The 15,996-nt window shown below is 42.8% G+C and overlaps 1 protein-coding gene across 2 annotated transcripts in view; it reads right to left on the bottom strand.

The window, feature by feature from the left end:
- The window catches only part of fam184aa (family with sequence similarity 184 member Aa), a 49,060-nt gene that overhangs the window by 23,667 nt on the left and 9,397 nt on the right, over window positions 1–15,996 (bottom strand). The window contains exons 2-9 of one of the 2 annotated variants that reach the window (XM_015952289.3): window positions 8,257–8,334; window positions 6,219–6,353; window positions 5,943–6,041; window positions 4,599–4,643; window positions 1,788–1,994; window positions 1,298–1,471; window positions 1,063–1,224; window positions 538–673 (exon numbers count right to left, since the gene is read on the bottom strand). In XM_015952289.3, the coding sequence (XP_015807775.1) occupies window positions 538–673; window positions 1,063–1,224; window positions 1,298–1,471; window positions 1,788–1,994; window positions 4,599–4,643; window positions 5,943–6,041; window positions 6,219–6,353; window positions 8,257–8,334 (1,036 nt within the window). The remainder of the gene's footprint in view (window positions 1–537; window positions 674–1,062; window positions 1,225–1,297; window positions 1,472–1,787; window positions 1,995–4,598; window positions 4,644–5,942; window positions 6,042–6,218; window positions 6,354–8,256; window positions 8,335–15,996) is intronic. The other variant, XM_015952290.3, reaches the window with a different exon arrangement.

Raw genomic sequence — 15,996 nt, forward strand, 5'->3', positions numbered from 1 at the left:
GGTTCTTGGTCTTGTTTCTTTCTTTCTCTACAGGCCCTGTGCTGCTTCAGGTGTAGCAATAACAAGGATAACAATTGTCTGCTGTAAAAAGTAAAATAACTTGAAACTGAAGATATGATCAACCAGAACTTCTGCCAACGCCACCACGAGACTCACAACGCCAGGTGTCAGAAAGCTCGGTCTCAGTCCTCCAACAGGAGCATGACCCAAAGCACATAGCTAAGAAGCAAACAATGGTCTGCTGTCCTGAACTAAGTTATGTTGAACATCTGGAGAAGGACCCCTTTACACCATTTTCATCTTTACACCGGAGACGGCTGGAACGGTGGAGTAGACCAGAAAACCTGTCGAGTCACAATAAGGGACTCAAACTGCTTGTATAAGCAAACGTATTCATGTTTGGAGCGTTTCTAAAGGCAGTAGAGACCAACATGGCAGCTCTAAAAGAGCCAAAAGGTGAGTTTTCCACTTTCCAGATGTGTAAAACAGCAGCACACAGCTGTTTGGACTCAACCTGCCCGTAGGGGAACATCTTACTGGCTTTGTGGAGGATTTCAGTGGCCTGCTGCTGAACCCGTTCCCTGCTGCTCTCCAGCTCATACTCAGTGTCCTTCAGCTGCATCACCCAGATCTCTCCATCCTGGATGGCTTCTTCCAGCTGCTTGTGCAGGTTCTGTAGCTCACACACACACACACACACACACACACACACACACACACACACACACACACACACACACACACACACACACACACACACACACACACGTTCTGACGTTAAACATCATCTCGGCTACAGATGTGCCTGCAGGCCTATCGGAGCACACTGCATTACCTTTCCCACCACTCTGACACGAATGAAAACAGATTCCACCCCCGAGGCGTTTGCTTTTCTGCTTCAGCACCTGCTTTCCTTTCAACTGAACCCACTTCCTAGCCCAGGTGAGCTAAAGCAGGCGTCCCCTTAAAGAGCTAGTGAGCTAACACAGTTAGCAAAAACTGTAACTGCAGCAGTGGGAGTGTGTGTTTTTTTTACACATGCAGCCAGCCGTGACAACACACCTTGATGGTCCCCTCGGCGTTGGCCAGCGACGTCTGCAGCCGGTTGGTCTTGTCCCGATTCTCCCGGGCCTCCTCCTGAGCTTTCTGGAGCTCACTCCTCAGCTTGGATAGGGAGCGCTGCAGCGCCGCTTCCTGGGCCTGGAACTCTTTCCGGAGCTCCACCTGAACAGGAGAGGACTGGTCACCAGAAGGCTGAAGAAGCAGCCGGTCACCGTCCACCCTGACTTGGTCTTACTTCAGTCCTCTTCCAGGCCAGCAGGTTCTCGGTGGTGAGCTGGTGTGTCCTCCTCATGGCCTCCAGCTCCCTCTCATAATACTCTTGAGCTTTGGCCAACTTGGCCTCGTACTCCTCCACCAGTTGGACCTTATCCTTTGTTAGCTCCTCCACCCTCTCCATCAAAGCCTCCACCTGCATGAACAAACAAACCGGCAGGTCTTTGTGCTGCCCGTTGTCTCGTATCTCCACACTTTGTTCCTGCCATTAGTTTTAATAATGTATTAATATTTTACTTTTTAGCTACTCTTTGTGAACATCTGACCGGTAATAACTGAGTTGGAGGAAAAATGGAGATAAAAGAAGAGAATGACATGCATGTTCAGAGCTCTAGCACGTCTTCAAACAATAACATGATTAAAACTGAGGGACTTGCCATATGATCTTTCCACAAAAGCCAACCCGATCCAACAGCACATCTAACTTCCTGTTTCTCATGCTCGTAGCCCACCTCTTGTCTATGGAGCTCGGCCAATTTCTCCTGGTCTTCCACGGAGGAGGCGCTGTGGTTCTGCTGGTTGTCGCGCAGCTCCTCCACCTCCTGGCGGTGGGTGGCCCTCAGCTCGTCCAGCGCTCGCCGTTTATCTGCCTCAAACTGGGCCTGAGCCTGGCTGAACGACCGCAGCTTCTCCTCAAAATCCCGACGCATCTCTTCCACCTAGTGAAACCACGAAACATCATGTATGCTGTTTGGGACTCGTTGAGTGTTGTTGCAGAAGCACTCTCAAGGCGACAAGTCTCTGACATGCCAACAGAAGCGCCTCTACACATCTGGCCTGCTAGCAGCTAGCGAGCTTCCTGAGTGTCTGAAAAAACATGTAAAAATATGACGTGATGTGATGTTTGTAATGACAACAGATTCGTTCATGTAGCTGAACTCAGCCGTGGTCAGATGTTTATGTGAACTCCTCACGGGCATCTGTGTCTCTTTCAGTAGGGTTTTTGTATTTTTGTTCTACGAAGGGTCAAAAGGACTTAAACGGGCTCTAACTTAAACCTGTCATGGTCTGCGTCCCCCTCATGTGTTCCCCAGCCCACTCCAGGTTCTCCCCTTAGGTTTCTGTGCCACTTCAGGTCCCCAACCCCTCCAGATGACCCTCTAGGATCCCCCTCACGTGTACCCAAGCTTCCTGTGCCCCTTCTTGTCTCCAGCTCCCACCAGGTTTCCCAGGTTCACTTATTCTTGAGTTCTCTTTGTATTTATGTTATCTAGCTAGTTTTCCCCTGTAGTCTTCATAGGTTCAGGTTTTCTTTTAGGTTCCTTCCTTGTTCCTTCCCCACCAGTTTATTAGTTCTCCCTTTCTCCTTAGATCCTTAGTTATTTATCTGGTTCTTCTAGTCTTTAGGTTTGGTTATTAGTCATAGGTTATGTTTTATTTCCCCTCCTCAGCTTAGAGTTCTCTCCCTGATTAGCAAATTAATTTCACCAGGTTTCCCTGGTTTCTCTCTCCCCACGCACCTGCAGCTAATCTCCCAATCATCCTGACCCTGTGTATAAAACCCTGTCTGCGTCTCAATGTGTTGTTTGTCCGTTGTCCTTGTCAGCGTTGTTGTCTTGTCTGGCTGTTGTCATTCAGCTGAGGTCTTGAAAATGGACCAAGCTGTCAGCCTCATGAAAAAAGACAGTATTGGTTAAGATGTCCAGGAACTACTTGGAACCACAAAGACTCGACTACTTCGCTGAAGTACCAGCAAAGAAAGGGTTACATCACCATGGATGGAGAGGACCAAGAAGCTCCTGCTCCGAGAGAGACACCTTTAAGCTAGACAAGACAAGCAAAACTACCAAGATTGGAAGGAGTCATGCCTAGGAGCAGCGTACCAGCTGTAAAGCACGGTGGTGGTAGCATCATAATCGCTCACAACTCTTGGACTTTATTTGAGACTATTTCCAAAGATGGGGTCAAGACACAGAGTGGAAAGCCTTCAGAAGATCTAAAACAGTCAAATAAACTTAAAAAAATATTTGTTTATATTTTGTCTTAGATGTAACAAAAAAACAGACGCAATAACACTAAAATAGTAAATGTTTTTTTACCAGCTAGTCATGAGCTGAGATGTTTGGGAACCACTGCGCTAGTTGGTTGAAGCGTTGGTGTTCCAACAGGACAATGATCATCTTTGGTACGTTCCTGCTGTGTTTGACTTCTAATTCCATTTTTGGTTCTTTTTTAAAACACAGAAAAGATTTATCTTTACCTTGCTGACAGTTTCCTTTGTGGCTGCAAACATCCTCAGAGCTGATGCTGATGGTCGGAGAGGGGAGAGCGGGCAGCAGAGGGCAACAATGTCCTCTGCTGCCCGCGGATAAACGGAGTAGGAGGTGAAGCCACCATCAGCGTCAGCTCTGAGGAAGTTTGCAACCACAAAGGAAACCGTCAGCAAGGTAAAGAGAAACCTTTTCTGTGACTTTGGGACGTTTAACTAAATAATAAAGACACAATCCAATCAATAAATACATTCTCAATTTAAATATTATATTTGTGCCCATGAGGAGTAAATGTAAACGTCTAGTGAATGAGAGCAATGTTAGCATACGCTAATCCAAACAGAAAGATGCTAATTTAGCTTAGCCTCAGGTGTTCCTGATGCCATAACAAAAGAACATGAGCTTGTGCTTCATGACAGCATGAAATGATGATGGCACTTGTCTACGTTATTAATCTTATTATTTTTTTCGTCCTTGTGAGGCGCCTCATGAGACGCTTTATAAAACAGCTTCTTCTTCTATAGTTTTTTACATTTGGAGCTCCTTGGCTTGATCTGTTTTATGGTTCTTCAAAGGCAGGACTTTTACGTCACCTGATGAATGAGTTGTGAACAACCGGTTCAGAATATCTGCTGCAGATATTCTAGTTTGAAATGTACTCTAATATGTTTTTGTGGATAAAATGGAAACCATGCGTTTTTTCACTTGGAAGACAAGCTAGTATTTAAGGTTTTCATATCTAAATACTGAAATGTTGACTGAGTTCGGTATCTTCCGGTCTGTTCTGGTCCTGATGGTTCTTCTCTCCGCTGATCGATCTGGGGCGACGCCGACTGCTGATTAAACTCACCTCTGGGACATTACCTTTAACAGCTTGGTCCACTCATTAATCTCTACCACACCTACGTGGTTCTGTGCAGGCCAACACTTTGTTCCACGTGAAGTGAAGATCTGTCTCACTCACGACTTTACTCACCTGGATGTTTACATCTGAAATAAATCTGTTAGGAAAGCTAAAATACTGCCTGATCAATGGTAACATTTACCACTTACCTGCTGATGCTGCCTCGCCTTAAAGGGGCATTTTGAAGTGTGTTTCTGTGTGAAAGATATAAATAAAGAGTTCATTTGCAAGAACATATCTCAGTTTTTATACATTTTCAAAAATAATGCAGCTTTTTATTATTGATTTTGGTTGATTTCAGTCTAAATAACATTTGGTGATTTTGATCAAAAATGTTGTTTATCTGTTTTTGCAAATGAACTCAAAAAGAATTACCATCTTATGGGTTGTAGACAGAAATAGATGTTATATAATGTTGTCTTGGCTGCGTTCAGATGAGCCTTTAGCTCAAAAGACATAAACTCTAATCAGAAACCATCTACAACAGATAATATGGTAATAATTTATACCTTTCACATAGAAATACTTAAAAATGACCAAAGTATCCCTTTGGAAAAACACTAGGGCTAGGAACACTAGTTGGAAGTCTCTGCTTTATGACAATAGCTGATTACTGAGCCAAAAGCTAACAGAAAGGATAAGAGTTAGCCTGTTTTCCTGTCCGCCAGCCGTCAATAAAAATACATTCTATTGCCATCATGGCGGAGCCTGGAAGTTAATGTCTTTGGAGGTGAAACAAAGAGCTAAAACATCGGTACGGCCTATGCTAGTTTGAGGGAGCTAAAGGAGGCTACAAAAATCACGGACTGATGGTGACCTGGCTTTGTTGGTACTGGACTTGTAAGTAATGATATTTATTGTCCAACAGTGTGAAGCTTTGTGTAATTTTTAGTATCAGGTGGACTCCATTGGCGTAAGCTCATTGTTAGCTCTAACCAGCCGTGGCAGGGTTGTTTACAACAGGTGTAATTCTGCTTCCACCCAGTAGGAGGGAGGAACTTATTTGCTGTTTAAGGGTCCCTCACTAACTACACTTATTAGCTTGAATGATACAGATACAGTGATGTTTAAATATTAAAAGAAAGTTAAGTTAGTCATAAAAAACAGAATTTGAGGCGTTTAAGGGTCACTCTGGCCTTTTAAACAAACCTGTTTACCTGCATTCAGCTAAAATACATGGATGCATTACAAAGTCAAAGGAAAAAAACAATTAAAGGTTCATTTGGGCTTTAAACAGGTTTTCGTCCACACCATGAAGGGGTCTAGGGTTGGTAACCTTTGACTTTAACTCATTCTTCTTCTACTAAAACAACAGCAGTGTTTGGATTTACATGAGGGGATGATTTTAACAAGCTCACTACAAGAACTGAATCTCAGATCATAATGAGAACACGCATCAAACATGAATGACTATAACATGTAAGGTTTTGCATGAACAGTATTTTCAAGCATGCGTTTTACCAGTAGGCCCAGTTGGACATGCAAAGCCTCACCTCTCTGCTCATGGACACCACTCTTTGTGTGTGCTGGGCCTCGGTGCAGAGCTGCGAGTCTTCCATTCTCTGTCTGTACATCTCAAACTCGGCTAGAGCCTGACAGAAACAAAACACCAGCTTCATTAAAGGTGGCACTTTCATAATCATAAAGTCTTAGAGACGCAAAAGCTCTACGTCCATGTGACTGATGTTGAGTTTAATGGAGGCAAAGCCACGGTGAACCCAACCTGCAGACACACAAAGTCGCCATGCAGCCCGGCAGCAATGAATGACCTGTCTCTTCATGTGTTCGTGCAGTTCCACAGATTCCTCAAGACTGGCCAACCGCCGCCTCAGGTCTGCCTCGTCCGCCATTTTGCTCCTGTACTGCATAATCTTGTCTCTGGTTTCTGTCACTATGTGCTGGACCTGAGCGAGAGGAAAAACCAACAGGATTGACGAGATTTGGAATACAAATTCTCACAACAATTTAGACAATGAGCTAGCACAACAAAGTAGAAAAAGAGCTAGCACAACAATGCAGACAAAAAACTAGCACAAAAATGTAGACAAAGAGCAAACACAACAACGTAGACAAAGCGCTAGCACAACAACGTAGACAAAGAGCTAGCACAACAACGTAGACAAAGAGCTAGCACAACAATGTAGACAAAGAGCTAGCACAACAACATAGACAAAGAGCTAGCACAACAATGAAGAAAATAGCTACCACAACAACGTAGACAAAGAGCTAGCACAACAATGTAGAAAAGAGATAGCACAATGTAGACAATGAGCTAGCAGAACAACATAGACAAAGAGCTAGCACAACAATGTAGACAAAGAGATAGCACAACAATTTAGACAAAGAGCTAGCACAACAATGTAGACAAAGAGATAGCACAACAATTTAGACAATCAGCTAGCACAACAACGTAGACAAAGAGCTAGCACAACAAAATTAGACAAAGAGCTAGCGCACACTCCATGTTATTGTAAAAGCTGCTCTTGGAAACTTGTCACAGTGAAGCTATCTTGAAGGCGTTCTTCAGTTGCTGAGGAATCCTTTCTGTTTTATTCTCATGATGTTTGGACAAGATGATTTTGTGGTAACTGATTAATCATATTCTGTCAATGTTTCTACACCAATAACAGGCATCAGACTGAGCATGCAAAGACCTGCAGATACAAAAAAGTTATTTTTTAGTTAGTTTGGTTTGTTGGAGACTTTGCAGCAGGTGTTACTTATCTAACATGAAGTTCTCCTTGAGCTTTGGAGATTCTGTCTTCCTAAGCGCCCTGTACTCGTGGAGTACCTCAGGGATCTCTTATGGGGCCGGTCTGATTCTCTATTTCTCCTGCCTTTAGGTCTAATTTTCATAAATTATAACAATTTAATTCCACTGCTATGCCAATGACACTCAGATCTACCTTCAGCCAATGGGTAGCTGTTCTGCTCCACTAGAACCATTACTTCAGTGTCTCGACTCAGGCTGAGTGGTAATCCTGGCACTTCCAGTCAAGGGCCTTTTGTTAAATTGAGCCTCAGAAACTTGTTTGACAATAATTTCACCTTTGAAGAACAGATTAGCTCAGTTGTACAGTGGTCCTTCTTCAGTTTAAAGCTTTCATCTTCTAAAAATCGATGATCCATGGTCACGTCCCAGCCGGACTTTTGTGATGCCCGATATGTTGGGAGTTATTCGGCCCTACCTTGCAAGTTTGCAGTTGCTCATCTTCTGACACAAATGAAACGACACAAAAATGTTTTGCTAGTGCTAGCCTCTTTTCACTGATTTCCTGTTTGATTCAGAATTGATAGTAAAATTGTATTGTTGACCAATAAAGCCCTGAGAAAGAAGACTTCTGGGTGTTTGCCTCCTACATCTCTTAGATCTTTAGGTTGTAGCTGCACCAAGGTCTAGGCTGGTCCACTGAGGCGATCAGGTGTCAGGCCACAAAGCTTTGGAACGGTCTACCACTACACATCAGACAAGCTCCAACTCCTAGTCTTTTCAAATCAAGTTTTCCTACTTCTGTTGTTGTTTTTATTACTTTTGTTCAACAAATTGGTCAACTTTGCTTTTGTCATTAAATGTGCTTTAGAAATAAAATGAACTTGAACTCTTCAGTGACATCATCAATATATCAGATGAAGATGTGGATCGGATCAATCCTACTCATAAAGATTCAAACTCAAACCCCAACAGCAAAGGAGTCAGGGAAACCCTGCTTAGCTGAAAGGGCAAAAACATCTTAGAGAGAAACCTCACAGCAATCTCTAGCTTTGTTCTTTTCTAGTCATAGCTTCTGCTGCTTGGTGGTGTCATACCTCATCCTCGTGGGCTTCCTTCAGAGACTCAATTTCCTCCTCGTGTTCATCATTCTTGGTGTTGAGAGCATAAATTACCTGCAGATGGGGAGATGACAGAATGAAGATGGGAAAGAAAACCCTTATTAACTGTTTCAATATAAAATCAATGTTTCCACAGCGGGGATGAAAACGCTGCAACAGAATTCAGGCACTACGAAAATCAATGCCAATCACACCAGGAGAGGAAAACGTTCCAAGCTGTGATTAAAGACACAAAAAGCTTCACATTCACAGCAAACAATGTGAAACTTTATTTTTGTGTCTATCTGAGTAAGTGTTGCAGAGATCACGGTACAAGAATAAGAAACTAACCCTAACCAGATATTATCGCTGCATTTTAAAATGTGGTAGAGTCTAACCAGGAGTATTAGAAGAGCATTTCCAAGTCCCAAATGTTATTTATTGGTTATTTAATCATTTAAGGCACCTCACCAGCTGTATAATAGTAAACGTTTATGCAATGGACTGATTATAGTCTGCACGCTCCTCCTCCACCATGTCTGTTTACTCTAAGGTACGGCTTGATCTTGAGACGTGTTGCCAGATTTCCAGTCTGACGAGGAACGTTCATGTGTGAAACCATTCCTTGTTGATGAACACCACATACTGTAGAGCCCACTCTGGTCTGTCCGTGATATTTTATCTTCACATGTGAGGTCTAAGGCTCTATGTAACATTTCATTGTTTATTTTCATTTAATGTGTTAATCAGTTATAAACTGCGATGTACTTGGTTTACGCTACACACGTGATTATAGAGGGCGGTACATCTGACTGAAGATTTCGCCTTACTGGTTTAGGAAGACGTCACTCAAAAGTTTGAGGCTAACATGAGGATGTTTACAGAGCTAGGGCTGCATATGCAATTAAATTGCAATGTGACAAAAGGAGATTTTCTAATCGTAAAGGATGCGATTTGACTGGCAGTGAGTGGTTTGCACAATGCTAATATACATGGAAAAACCCATAGGGATGCTAATGCTAATATCGATTACATTCTTGCAAATTATGAATTAGAAACGTGCCAAATGATTACATTTGGAGTCTAATAAAAAGTAAAACCTGCCATCAATCAAATAAGTACAGACGGATATTTTAGTAAAGCTAGAAAACTGTAAGAGACTTTAACTCCACAGAGTGTTGGCTAGCAGCTATGGATGTAGCTGAACTACGGAAGCTCTGCATGGACAAGACGTCTAAAACTCTAAACACAAAAGACCTCAATAAACAGGACACGCTTCTTTCCTGCTAATAAATGTTCACAGTTGATGCTAATACCTATGTTCCTTCAAAGATGTGCTCCTGGCTGCAAATCATCGCACCTTCAAATACAACATTCTGTCTTTACTTGTGAGTGTTTATGTAGACAAACAAACTTGTAGATATGATATGTAGATAAATATGTAGATACATAAACTTGTTTATATTCAGTGCAAGTTACATAGATTTTTTTTTTGCTTCTGTTAGTTGAAAAATATGAGAAAAGCCCCTAGAGAAAATAATCGTGACTTAAATTGCAACATTGAAGAAAAAAAACGCAGTTAGGATTATTTTCCAGAATCATTCTGCCCTACACAGAGGTTATAAAGACACATCTGAGGGAAATTTTTCATGTTTTCTGCAGTAAATCACTTTTGATTGTGAATGAAAGACACTTTGTAGACCAACTATTTTACTGGAGAACTTTTCTCAGACTTCTGGATGTAAAAAGACCGTTCCTGTTGGAGATGCCACTATTCTGTCAATGAAAGAGGCTTTGAAGGTTAGATGCTGTGTTGAATTTCCGAGTGGTTTAACAAAAGTGTTATGATTGAATCCTGGATTGCTATGTGTCATCATAGGAATCCTAGCTCTGTGATATGTGCATAAAACAACTGACTTGACATTTAAGTTTGCAATCACCCATCTGCGAGATTAATTCATAGGAATTAAAGATCGGTGAAGGGCTTGGTCTATCACCTGTGGTTAGGGTCAGGGCGTCCAGCCTTAGTGTTGCCTCTCATGTTTTGAAAATAGTCTTAAGAATCCTGCTGTGTGAACCAAGCCTTACTGATGAAGATGATGATGAAGCATGGGCATGAATTTATTCATTTTAGCAGTTTTATTACAAATACTAACATTTATAAACTCTGATCATTTCAGCAAAGCAAGTCTGACAACGAGCCAGTAAGCAACCATACTGGTTTCATCCCCAGAGCAAGAAGAGCTAATAAACCTGAAAGAGCTCAGCAGCGAGGACATTTTTCATTATGTTTTTTTCTATCCCTCTCTAACCTGATGTATGGGCATAGGACATCCCTCTCCTCGCTGCTGCAGCCTCCACCACACACCAGCCTAAGTGAATAACTTCTTGTCAGTCATGCTCGCGCTGCCTCCCAGGAATATGAGCAGCTTTTATGAGTGCTGGAGGTAAATGATATGCAGGAGCTTTAAAAAGCTTAAGCTCCAGCAAATTGAAGATCCTGGGGGGCAGCGAATGTTCGGTCACGGTCAACTGAATTACAGAACTGCTGCTATCGGAAACAGCAGCTCAACAGTTTGTTTCAGTTGCAGGTGAGCTAAAATATCATCAATTCAGACCACATGTACAGGATGGGATTGTTTTACATTAACCTCCATAGAAAGTATGAACACCGCTGTTTAAGTAGAACTTTCCGACATTCATACTTCTCATAAAATCTACCTAAAACGTTAAAATGCGACAAGAATATAAAACTTTGACTTGGTAATTAACTTTAATCACCTAAACCAAGTCACTCATTCTGACTTTCATCTTTTGAGCAAATGTTCGAAACTCTTGATGGGCCCAACCTAGTGGCCCGTGTAGTAAACCTGCCACAAGAGCGGACTCGTGTCTGGCCATTGGCTAAAGCAGAAACTATACGACGGTTATGGACATGCAAGGGCACTCCAGGTGTTAGGCTTGGCAGAGCGGTGTGGCGTGATGCTTGGTGTTGGGAGCTATCCACTGGCATTCCAAGTCTCTTGCAGCACATAAAGCACTTCTAAAGGTGACTGAGTGCACTGTTCTCCTAGACCTCTGTTGGGATCCCACAGTTCTTGAGACTGGACTTCAGGACATTCTACAATATATTGTAATGTCCCCATTGTTGTCTGTAGACTTCTGCTGGCTCACAGGATAGCATCATCGATTAGTCATCCATCATCTAGATGGCCTTTGCTGAGGAAGACCAGTCCTGCAGAACTCCAGAACTTCAGTTAGGAGTTTTGTCCATTCACAAGATCCCAAAGAGCTTACCTTAGGTAAAATAATTACCCCAACTTTAGAACTGATCCTCCTCTTCCAACAGTTTTAGGGTTTCCTGATGAACAGCTCTAAAGAGAATCTTATCGCCCATCCCATACAAACATTAACAACAGTCTCAGCTCTGGGGTCTTCCCTACAGATTTAAAGAGTGGTTGTTTATGTTTATGTTTATGTATTTAGCAGACGCTTTTGTCCAAAGCGACTTACAAGTGATAAATGGCATGTTGACCTTGAGGCTAACAACAACAACAATAACAACAAACAATTTCCAGTCAGTCGTAGGTGACAGTGAGGCAGCATGATAAATCATGGAGAGGAGGGAACAAGGAGGAGCAGCAGAGAGGGGGGGGACGGGTGCAGGGAGGGTGCTAGATAAGAAGATGCTCTCTGAAGAGCAGGGTCTTCAGGAGTTTCATGAAAATCGAAAAGGAATCCCCTGTTCTGGTAGTGCTTGGAAGGTCATTCCACATTTGTGGAACGATGCATGAGAAGAGTCTGGACTGTTCTGAGCGTGGTGTAGGCACTGCTAGCCGATGATCCTGTGATGACCGGAGCAGCCGGGCCGAGACGTAAGCCGTTGCAAGAGGATTCAGGCAGATGGGAGCCGTACCATCTCGGACTTTGTATGCTAGTGTTAGCAATTTGAATTTGATGTGTGTTGCTAGCGGTAGCCAGTGGAGCTCAATGAACAGAGGGGTGACGTGTGCTCTTTTTGGCTGATTGAAGACCCGACGTGCTGCTGCATTCTGGACCATTTGAAGAGGTCTCACAGTACAGCCTGGAAGACCAGTTAGAAGGGCATTGCAGTAATCGAGGCGGGAGATGACAGTAGATTGCACCAGGAGTTGGGTGGCATGTTGTGTTAGGTATGGTCTGATCTTTCGTATGTTATACAGTGCAAAGCGGCATGAACGAGCAACAGAGGCGACATGATCTTTAAAGGTCAGGTGTTCATCAATCACAACACCCAGATTTTGAACTGCCTTTGAAGGAGCCAGAGATAGGAAGTCATTTTGGATTGGGATATCGTGCTGTGTGGATGGTTTTGCAGGGATGACAATTAGTTCAGTTACAAGTGATATTCGGCATGTTGACCTTGAGGCTAACAACAACAGTTGATACTAAAAAAAAACCTGGTCTGGATCACTCCAGCTTTGAGAATTTCTGTCTCGGCCTAAACCGACTGCAGGAAGTTCAGAATGCTGCTGCTAGCTTCCTGACAAACCAGATCCGCCGCCATATTACTCCAGTCCTGGCGAGTCTCCACTGGCTCCTGGTTGCCATGCTGCCCGCGTGAGGTTCAAACTAATGACATTTGTATTCGAGGCTCTGAATGATCTAGCTCCACCTTATCTATCTGACCTTCTGACCCCATACGTGAGTTACGCTCTGCTGACCAGCTGCTACTGTGCACTTCCCGCATGCCCTATACGTCACGGGGTGAGCGAGCGTTTATGTGTGCTGCACCCTGTCGGACTGGAATCCTCTCTGTTCTTAAATCTCGTACTCTAATGGCTTGGCTTTTGGCCAGTGACTCTTTTAGTGTTTGCTTACTGGTTTTTTTGGGATTGCAGCCTCTTGTTTTCATGGTTTTGGTGTCCGTACTCAGTGCAGCACTTCAGTCAGCTCTCATAATGTGTTTGAAACGTTCTCTAGAAATAAAATGGTTTGGTATTCCCGCCGTGTGGTGTGATAAGAGCTCTCTGGTCGGTGGCGTTACGACCTCCGCACACGTTTAGTTGATCATTTCTCTCATGCACTGATAATCACAGACTGAGCTGCATGTGGATCATAAATTACCAACATTAAACCAGCGGGCTACTTATTAAACACAGAGTTTGCCTGAAGAATAATTATTTATAAAAGCAGTGAAACAGGTTATTATTGGTGGATTTAAAGGATGAGGCTCCATGAGATCCGACAGCATCACCATCTCTGTCCTCAGCCTTTTGGGCTCATTTATGGGTTAAATGCTGTTTTTTTTTTTTGTCTCGGTGAGTGTGAGCATGGATTTCCAGCGTTGAGTCAGCTGTGGAAATGTTCCTTCAATAATACATGATTATTTTAATGACGCTGGTGAGCCTGCTGCTTTCATCTCCATCTCTTCAGTCTCCCTGAGCTTTCATCCTTTTATCTCCCTCCCCTTTATGTCCTTCCTCTCCCATCCTCTGTGGCGGAGCCCTAACCCTACCTCAGCTGCATTTCCATAAATAATCTCCAACTGAACATGCACCTAATAATAATCTAAACAGCTGCTCTGGGGTTAATTCCTAACTTTAATCCCTGGTGACAGGGACTCTTATTGTCTCATAAACCCAGATCTCACAGCAAATTTCCCAATTTTCCACAGAGGGAACCTTGCAGCTGTTTTTAAACGTATAAAAATGCAAATGTGTTGTGACACGAGTCACTTCCATCATTCTGGAGCCAGATCAGATTTACCAGACTCCATTGGCATCTGTCAAGCACACATGTGGACTCAACTAACTGTGACAAGCTGATAAACACAAAAAAAAAATTCTAAGCACTTTTCTAAACTGAACTCAGGTCAGCTTGGGCTTTTCCTAGGAAGCCTTTAAAAGTTGAAGCTTTAAACTAAAACAGGCCTACAGGCAACACAAGAGCCTGCAGCTACGCACAGACCTGCAACGGCAGCGAGACATAGAAAACATTCACGTTTCCTGATGCTTCCACTCACTTCTGAAGCCTGAACGCCACCGTAGATCAACTGTCAGGGTTTTATTTGCGGTTTGGATGATCATAGCTATTAACCAGGGCTGCTCAGTTATGGACAACAGTGTTTCACCTAGGAATTTTTCCAGCTGTGGTGGTGGTGGAGGGTGGGGGAATTATGACACGTTTCACCTTTATGTTAATATTGTTTTATTAGACGCACGCTACTCTGAACTACACTAATCCAGCAACTGCTGGTTTTGGCATTTAATTTGTCTTGGCGTCTGGAAAAACATCTCCTTCTGCCCCCTTTATTTTGGTCCAAGATCATTACTGGGCTGGCCCTATTAAACGCGTTCTACACCCCTGCTTAGTAGACTTAATGATGACAGATGAATGCACCTCTTATTTATTATTTGGAAATTAGTGGGTGTGGTTTACATCAATACATTATTTTAAATCTGAAATTGATATGGAATGATCAGAAGTTGCTATGTGTATTGTTTATTTGAAAACTATTTACAGAGCAGCCTCAGAATTGAGATTAAATAGTTTTGATCACAATAGTAAAGAAACTGTTACAGAACAAGTTTTTCAGTAAAATCAGAACATTATTATTTAAGTGCATGAATTAATGCATCTGAACTCATGCTGTAGGAGCTAGGAAATATGAAATACTAGAACCATTTTATTTTAATTTGATTAAACAGATTTTTTCCTAACGTTGTTGGCATTTTTCCCACACACAGTTAAACAAAACAATGTTGATTGAGGTGTGTGTGAGAGAGAGAGGGAGAGAGAGTTAAAATAAAATAAAAATTTAAAAACCCGACCAGAGCGGAGGCAGTGACCGACACATGCACGAGCCGTTTTCAGCTCTGTCTTGTCAAATGCACCACGTACGTTACGAAAAAAGTTACTTTAAATATTCAGCCGAAAAAGAGGGGAGCTGAGGAAAACCTGAGGAGCACTAACGAAACGTGAGCAACAGTGAAGCAAGCACAGAGAGATCCGTTACTGTGTGTGTGCGTGGATGGGCTGGACAGACAGAGCTCCCGGCTACAGTTTTGTGTGTAGGGAGGGGCGGGCGCTCTATGTGACTGGCCAATCACAGAGGGTGAAGACAGTTAGTTACCCAATGAGGATTTTCCTTCAGCACGACTACAGATATTTACGAGTTTTACTCATTTCATGCTCGTATTCGTCAAAAATGCTTTATCCGTACCGGATACTAGTCTGAAATGAGTATCCGGCTCATCCCTATCTGTAACCACCCTGCCCTGCTTCCACCTCCTTGCTGCCTGCCGGCTGTGATCACAAGCAAAAACAGAGTAGTTCCCGCTGCTTCTTCGGGAAACGGTGCAAAAAAAAAAATCAATAAAACTTGGGATCTTGTAGGTGTGGCGCTGGGATGGCCTGCCACGGCTACGCCTATGTAAGGGAAACACTGGACAAACAAAATTCTAAATTATTTATGGTTATAGGGTAATATCATAGGGTTGTATGCGAAATACGCTGATTTCACCTAGAAGAACGTAATTTACCTCCCGTTGTACGGAAAACACCAACAGGCTCATTGGGAACCAGATGGTGGGAGAGCAGCAAAACTTAAAAGTGCTTTTCAAGTCATTTGTTGAAAATTCCTGTATTTTTATCATTAACATTGCAAAGTTAGAAAATATCACAAAGTAAATTTTAATATTGTGCAGCTCAACACACTAAAACCTCTTTAACCCTCCCACTATCCTAATAGGTGTG

Source organism: Nothobranchius furzeri, chromosome 14 (genome assembly GCF_043380555.1).
Source record: "Nothobranchius furzeri strain GRZ-AD chromosome 14, NfurGRZ-RIMD1, whole genome shotgun sequence".
In the NCBI taxonomy this organism is placed as follows: Eukaryota; Metazoa; Chordata; class Actinopteri; order Cyprinodontiformes; family Nothobranchiidae; genus Nothobranchius; species Nothobranchius furzeri.